The sequence below is a fragment of the Nematolebias whitei genome, chromosome 20, assembly GCF_014905685.2.
Source record: "Nematolebias whitei isolate Nwh7 chromosome 20, NemWhi1, whole genome shotgun sequence".
Classification (NCBI taxonomy): Eukaryota; Metazoa; Chordata; class Actinopteri; order Cyprinodontiformes; family Rivulidae; genus Nematolebias; species Nematolebias whitei.
Window position 1 is genome coordinate 28,904,680 of NC_056517.1, and position 8,700 is coordinate 28,913,379.

Sequence of the window (8,700 nt, forward strand, 5' to 3'; positions counted from 1 at the left end):
CTAAAATAAATATAGGTTCCTACTTTGTGGTTTTTCACTTATCGCGGGAGCGTTTGGAACGTAACCCATGTGATAATCGAGGGACTACTGTAATATAAAACTCTTGACGTAAGTGGTGGGTGATCTGCATTTTTTTCAAGAAATACTAGGCCTTTGAGAAATATTTATTATCCATCCATTCATCCATTATCTTTTACCCACTTCTTCCATTTTGGGTCACGGGGGTTGATGGTGCCCATGTCCAGCAATCACTGTGCGAGGGGCGGGGTACACCCTGGACAGGTTGCAAGTCCATCACAGGGACACATAGAGACAAACGAGACAAACAACCATTCACTCCATCACTCACACCTAGGGACAATTTAGAGTTACCAACAGACTAACATGCTCGTTTTTGGTCTGTGGGAGGAAACCGGAGTACCCGGAGAAAACCCACGCATGCACTGAGAGAACATGCAAACTCCACCCAGAAAGGCCCCCGGACCGAGATTTGAACCGGCAACCTTCTTGCTGAGAGGCAGCAGCTCTACCAGTTGCACCACTGTGCTGCCTGAAATATTTATTAATTTTTTTAAATAATAAATTGCTTCATTGTTGTATCAGAACCATGTTTCTGCAATCACTTCCTTCTTACCAACTTATTTCAAAAGTCACTTCTCAAATTTTTGCAGTGTAACTTTTAAGACCAGTGTAAGTTACGGCTCACTGCAGCCGTCTGTAACGCTCTAAAAGAAAAGCTGCAGAGAGCAAATAGTCATTAACATTCACAGAAGAGGAAGAGAAGAAGGCTGGTAAGGGAGGTGGTGGTGGGACCATGCACATCCAATGAAAAACTCTCAGACAGGGTACAAAAAATCTCTAGTGCCATTCTGCCATGATAGGCTGTAAGAAGAGTTGGCATATTTATTTGAACATACTGACACGTTTTGAATCCAAACTCTGAACTTGTAGGTGTTACGATACCAAAAAAATGAAATTAAGTTACTCTTATATTTATGGCATACTAAAATCATAGCCAGCCAGTGGCCAGGTGGGAACAGGCAAGGTATGAAACTGTCAGAGCGATTTATCATTCTCATCTGGCAGTCACGTACCTTGCAACTCCACCGGGTCACCTCCTAAGACATTACATCGTGGTGCCAGGCTCACAGTGTTCCTAACAGGCTTGTAAAATAAACTTTATTAGATGCTTCACGGGCTTTAGATGAGGAAGAAATCCCCGTTTCATTCTACCCTTTTAAAATACCCCTTTGACCATAAAATTATCTCCCCTGTAACCAAAATTTGATAGCTTTTTCCATACTGCTGATTTTCATTCTCATACTCTTTCCAGTGAACACACAGCTACAGCTTTCACCAGTAATTTGCATGCCAAAGGCTTCTTATGTTCAGTATCTCATAATTTAAGAGCCCTGGTTAACCCGAAGGCCAATTTTCTTCAATTTATCTGACAACTTCTGGCTCTCGTATCATGTGTGTGGTGTCAACCTGCTGTTGAAGTTGGAAGACAAGTTTCACTCCTTAATAACGACCTTTCGAGCTGCTGTGAATGAGGAGGTGGAACAGTTGGCTGCCTTGTGGTAAATGTCTCTAGTTTAGCCTACAAGCTCAGGCTCTGAGCCTCTAATTGCTTTTTAGCCGTCCTGTGCTGAATCGAACCAATCATGTGACACTTACTCTTTTTCCTCGTTCCACAGAGCCTCGACTCTCTTCCACCCTGCTCTGAGGCACCTACTCATATGATCCAGATTATACAGAGTGAACATATGTGCACACATTTACATTGGCAGGCAATAACCAACCAACACAGGTTCCCTTCTTTGTCAGCGTGCAAATCAATTTTAGTTTAAATACTGGAAGATTACGTCAACTTTACTGTCTGATAAGCAGCTAAGACATTGAGGATTTAGTGATCTACAGCAGCAGCAATCTTTGGAAGTTTTACCATTGTCTTCTTGAACTCAATGCAGTGTAAAATATGGTTTTCATAGAGAAAAGCAATTTATTTAGTGACTGACTGAAAGCTCATTGCACTGAGACTGGGTACTGAAGAAGAAACACAATTTCTTTTTATTGGGCTCCACCCAAAGTGAGATGGATGCCATCTCTCTGCATCAGACAAGGTTTTCCCCAAATTGCACTCCAGTTGTCTATGTAGCCCACGCTGTTTTCAGGACACCTGGACAGCCAGCGGTTGAACGAGGACATGTCATTGTTGGTCAGGTTGGGGAGGGGACCAGAATAAACTACAGAGTCCGACATAGATTTTGCAAAGTTACACGTCAAAGCAACATTAATTTTAGTGACCTCTGATTGGCATATGGGCATCATTACCACTCACATGAATAACATGTTGTCTTGTTGTATTTAGTCTTAGCCTTAGTCAGCAGTTTCAGGTAGGATCCAATGTCGCCCGCTCTGGTCCCCAGAATGCATTTGACTATGGTCACTGGAGTCCCTAGTGCCACGTTTTGGACTACAGAGATGCCAATTATCAAGGTCTGCTTCTCAGTGGGTGTGTCACACCAGTGGGAACAGGTCGGTGGTGAAATGGGGGGCTTAGCATTAGCACTATGCTTACTCTGGACCGTAGCCTAGCCAGCCTAAGGTCTCAGCTGCTCAGGGTCTGCTCAAGGACCACTAAGGGGAGCTATTCTCAGTGGCTACATGCAGCCTAAGGGTACCTGGATAGCTAATGGTTTTTCAGCAGCAGGGAGCTGAGCTTCCAGTTCAGAAAGCCTCTCCTCCAAAGCTATCATGAGACTACATTCAATACATTTACCATTATCACTAAAGGAGGCAGAGGACTAGCTGAACATCTGACACACAAACCAACTGAGAACAGAGGAAGCTGGGCGAGAACTAGAAGTTACGTTAAGCTAATACAAGTTCAAGTAAGTTTATTGGCATTTCACCATATGTGGTATATGAGGTGGAACAAAATTATGTACAGAGTCCCAGTTACACCAAACAATAGCAAAAATATAAAGTGTAAAAAGAAACTGTAAATAAGGATCTAAGATATACACTAAGATATTTGCTAAACACTAACAATGCAAAACAATACGGCATAACAACAGCAGCCCAAACATGCTAGTAAGAGTTAGACATTTTCAAATACACTGATAAAACAAGTATTGAAAGAAAAAAAAGGTGTCTCAAGTACAATCCAATTGTAGAAAATAACTATGGCGCAGAGGTTAGAGAGGTGGGCTTGTGATCCGAAGATCGCCGGTTCACGCCCCGGCCCCGACAACATCAAAATTGTGGGTGGGGTAGGTGAAACACCCACACTTGCCCCCACCCTCATTCGCCCCACTCTGGGCCCATGAGCAAGGCCCTTAACCCCCACCATGTGCTCCCTAAACAGGTCTCTCTTGAAAATGAGTTCTCGTGGCTCAATGAGACTAACCTGGATAAATAAAGGCTAAAAAAAAAATATATATATATCGAGGGTGTTTGTGTATTAGAATGTAGAACTATTCACAAGATAGATAAATCAAGTAAAACAAAAGATTCCTCAAACAAATTACTCCAGCTACCAGCAGAGAAAAAGGGGAAGTGACACAACACGCCTAAATCTGTCTTTACATCATCCGAGGATCAAACATTGGTTCACAGTTCAAACCTTCTCAAAAGGTTCCCATTTTGTGTATAAATTCTGCGAAAAAACTATGATTATTTCATTAGTTAAAAAAAGTGAAAACGAGATGTACACATCTACAAAATAATGTGAAGTTTAGGAAGTATGGGCTGTTTTCAGCTAGATAGTGGTGAAACAATCTATGTTGACTGGTTTGGAAACAGTGGACTTGATAAAAAGACAGGAGACAGAACTGAAAGTGGCAGAGCTGAAGGTGTTGAGATTCTGCTTAGGAGTGACAAGGATGGATAGGATTAGGAATGAGATCAGAGATACAGCACAGGTTGAACAACTGGGAGATAAACTTAGAGAAGCTAGACTGAGATGGTTTGGACATGTCCAGAGGAGGGACAGTGGGTATATTGGTAGAAGGATGTTAGAAACGCGGCTGCCATGAAAAAGATAGAGGGCAGCCAAAGATGAGATACTGTATATGGATGCAGTTAGAGAGGACATGGGGGTAGTTGGAGTGAGGATAGAGGATGCAGAGGACAGAGTGAGGAGAATGACTTGCTGTGACAACACTTGAAAAGGGAAAAACCAAAAGAAATAGAAGTAGCCGTTCGTAACCTGTCATCACTGACTTAAATATTCTCAATTGACATTTTTTAATCTGCTGTAAATGAATGAAATTCTTTTAAATCATTTATTACTCTGAACCTGAAGTCACTGATCCATTTACAAACGTTTTCCAGCAGTTTCACAGTTCGTGACATTAAAGCTACTTCCATCTTGTGTAAAACTTTACAGCCAATAAATACAACCCATAACTACTGCTCGCTCTTCTGGATCACTTGTTGCAGCCCTAGTGGTTAAATATACTACCATATCTCTGTGCAGATCTTGATGTTGTCGCTGACATTTAGAAGTGATTGTATGTGCTACTAACGGTTTGTTCGGATGAGTAGCTACAGCCACTTCTTGTCCTTTGAATTAAACTCGGCACTAAAATTATAAATTAATCTGGACACGTGGACAGAGACTCAGACAAAAACAACTGACGGCATCACTGCTTATAGTACAAATGAGACATTTAAAGCTGCAGTTGACAGGCAGCTTACTTCTTTCACAATAACACTTACTGTAGAATACAACTTAAAAACATCTTCCTCAAGTGTTTTCAGCAACATACAAGCAGATACTATGTTCCTAAACTGGATTTTTCCCTCCTGAAAGCAGCAGGTAGGTCTCAATAGATGCCAGGCAGTACCTTAATGGTTGCTGCCTTTATAAAGAATAGATCATGAGATGTATAGATCTGAATATCTCTCAGGCTCCACATGAGTGATTCGACACACATAGCAAGGGGTAAGAAAAAGGAGCTGCTTTGTGTCCGGTTAATGGAGAAGGAAGCAAATGGTGGAAATGTGCTGTTTTGTAACATCCAGATCAACTCTAATGAGTTGTAACGTTCAATAAATCAGTGAACATAATTAAAGCAAAGATGTTCACCCTTTATTAATAAGTGCTTATACTTAATCTCTTTCCAAAACAGAAAAACACAGTAGTCTTACAGAAATGTTCCAATTTCTCATTAAAATGCTAAAATATTCCAATAATAATCCAACACACAGTAGTAGTTCTAATAGTGGGAGTGTGATTTGACAACGTTCTGCGTCTAAATCACCGTGCTCACAGAGTGTCCACCACAAAAACACAATGTTCCCTGGAATCTCTGTGAGGGTCAGGACCCTGGTTAAAGAAGCAACAGAGCAAAGAAAGTCAGTCAGAGGTATGCATTTCTCCTTCAACGATACAGTGTAATAAACCACGTGTACTTCGGTGGAGAAAAAAAAACCTTGGGTTAGATTTATGACTGCTGCAGTGGGGGGAGGCAGCCTACCTGTGGATCTGTCCGTTCTTGTGTAGGTACTCCAAGCCCTCGAGGACGTCTCTCAACACGGTGGCTATGCTGGCCTCGTCCAGGACGCCTGTCTTGTGTTCGCCCCGTGAGATGATATGTTTGATCACGTCCAGCACTGAGCCTGGCAAACGGACAGAGCAAACGTTAGATTTGCAAAGCTACGCTTCAGTTGTCTTTGCCGAAAACTACACAGGTGACAGAAAGTTTACAGAAAAACAACTAGCAATTAGTCGGCATCTTCCACAAAGTTATGTATTTACAATGAAGCACCAGCTTAAAGAAATGGGGAATTTTCTCTTTTTGCTTAAAACCATAACATTTATGAAATCATCTCCTGATGCATGATGAATAATCCAGGTAATCTAACAAGGTTAATGATTGCTTTTTAGGCTGACGATCCTCCCTTTCTATGTGAATAACTAGTTCTGGCTGTTACCAGCAAACTGCTTGATCCACTATAAGAAGTTAATATTTATAAGACTGAGTTTACTACTGCTCCTCAGACTGAAGAAGGTTTTTGGATAAAACATGAAACGTTTCAACAAAGAAAAACCTGTCCAGAGCTCAACCATGTTAGATTTATGAAAACACAGTAAAATGAGCCAACACTTCAGCAAGACCATGTATACCCATCAGTGCTGACTGGTAAATCTTTAGACCAGAGATTATCAGTGGTTATGACAATCTCATCATCATAAATATTACATTTATATAAAAATATCTATAAATGTATGATCTTGATCTGATATAGTAGAAGTCTAAATTTAAAAACAGGTGTGTAGAACTATATTTGAGACAACAAATCAAACTGTCGCCTCCGTCTTCAATGAAAGCAAACCAGTGCGGTTCTGTTAACTGACCTGGCTATTTAAAAGCCAAAGAGACAGGTCACCGTGTTGGCTCCTGCTTTATAAAAGGAGCACTCTCAGTGAAGTTGGTTTTCCTTTGTGCACCTTTCCAACTAAATAAATGGCACACCTCTGAAGAGGTTCTGTTTGAAACTGCTATGACAAAAGATTGTGCAACACTGGTGGATAAGAACAAAGCAGAGAAACAAAAAGAATGCCTCTTGCATGACAAGCTTATTTGTGCTGCATTGAGACACCAACACAAACATCACACTGCTGCTGCATCTATCTGTCCCTGACACTCTTGCACACTCAGCTGCAGCACTTGCAAACACCAGCTGGACGTGAGCCAGAGACGGCTCATGACAAAAATCCAGGACTAAATTTATCGTTTTTCCAGCAGCCTAGCTCAGATCGGGAAGATAATTTGTTCGATCGTTTCATGTGTCCTCATCTGCAGCATTCCAGCAGCTGACGACAACGAGCTACCTGGGGCTAAACCGTGTTACTGCAGAGTCATAAATTGAGGGAGATGGAGAGGAAGAGTTTAGCTTAATGCATTATTTGTGCACAGTGAACAACATGATTCAGCATTCAGAATGCAGACAAGGAAAGGCAGGGGGAAAATAAAACGTGTTTGTATGAAACGGCAGCTGGGCATTTGCAATATCTGCAAAAGCAAAGGAATAAAATCCAAATGTTTCTAAATTTGCAAAAGAAAAATAGCAATTCATTTTATTTCCCCCACATTTTATGTGCAAAAATTGCATTTTCCACATAAAAAGTGCTTTTAAAGTGTAAAACAATATCCAAAGACCAACGCTGTAAACTAAACGTTTACACAGATTATACACCACAAAGTCTCCTTTAAGATGGCACCAGGAAAAAGGTGGGATGAAACACACCCAGCATGATTCGAGCTCTGGATGCTCTCTAAATGCCAGCCTTGGCAGCCCTTTTCAAAGTTAACTCATCTGCTAGAAATCTTTATGCCTCTCGTTAGGTTGTTTCAGCAACAACCTGAGAGTGTAACGGTCCGAAGGTTCAATCTGCATGGGAGAGGCAAGATATGTGTTGGTGTTCATTTCAATGGCGTCTCTCCAAAGCCCTGAAGGAAGAGTTTATACAAATGGCAGGGAGGAAATTAAGACTTGATAGCAGAGAGCACTGTAGAGCATGCAAATATCTCAAAAATCATTGTTTCAGCTCCATGATAAGTTCGGCAAATAAACTCCTTTACTTCAGATTTTAAACAAAAACTGACAGTAACATCACCTTCCTCTTCACTGCTATTTTTGTTAAAGCAGCAACTTTAAAATGAGATGATGAGGGAGTAAAAGACAGGGGAGGAGGAGGAAGTAGTTGAAGGAAAAGAAACCCGGTGCCAACTGTGCTAAAGGCACAAGCAGAATGCCAAGTGAGGCTGAATAAGGAGAGTCAGGGTGGGACTGCAGCAAGGTATACAGATACTATTACGGGCTCAGACTAAAGGCAACACTTTAATAAGTTGCAAAATTATCTGAGAGGGAAATCATCTAGATAATAAAAGAAGAATTTACCAATAATGATAACTAAAATAAAAGCAGTAAACACTGTTGTAAGCTACTTTTACAGTAAGAACATACTGTGGTGCTGAAAGAGCAATAACTTCAACTTTGAGGTTAAATATTAAATAAAAGTAGAGAAATTGATTTCCTGTGAAAATGCAGTGTGAATGCTTATTGCTGAAGAACTTGCTGAAAAAGGCTAAAAACTTGCTGCAATGTAGCTGAAATGGAAGAACAAGCCTAAGTTAACAGAAGAAAACAGAAAGAACATATATTTGCCAAATTTGGTTTAAATAAGCAGACATGAGCAAAAAGTTAGGAAATTACCAGTGGCTAAAAAAGGCTGAAATTAGCACATACAAAAAAAAGGGTAGATGAAAAGATGCTGAAAAGGTAGGAAGAAGCTTAAACTACTAAAAGGATACAGAAGGAGCTGTAATGAGCTAAAAAATTGAATTAGCTGAAAATGCTAAATTTAGCACAAAACAGCTAAAAAGTAGCTGAAATAGTGGAAAAAGCTGAACCTAACAGAAATAAGCTGAAAGGAGCACAACAAGCTGAAATTAGCAGAAAGAAGTTATTTAGACTGAAAGTAGCTAAAATTACCACAAAAAAATTGAGTTTATCTGAAAACAGCTGAAATTAGCTAAAAAAAGCTGAAAGTTAGCTGAAATGTAGAACAATATTAAATTAGCAGCAGTACATAGAGAGAGCATGATTTTGCCTTATTAGTCTGAAAGAAGCAGAAATGAGCACAAAAAAGTGGAACTTATGTGGAAAAAGCTGAAATTAGCCCCC

The 8,700-nt window shown here is 40.4% G+C and overlaps 1 protein-coding gene across 1 annotated transcript in view; it reads right to left on the reverse strand.

Annotated features, from left to right (window-relative positions):
* oxsr1b (oxidative stress responsive kinase 1b) overlaps positions 1 to 8,700 on the reverse strand; it is a 64,695-nt gene that overhangs the window by 26,466 nt on the left and 29,529 nt on the right. The window contains exon 4 of the mRNA XM_037694294.1: positions 5,487 to 5,628. Coding sequence (XP_037550222.1) covers positions 5,487 to 5,628 — 142 coding nt within the window. The remainder of the gene's footprint in view (positions 1 to 5,486; positions 5,629 to 8,700) is intronic.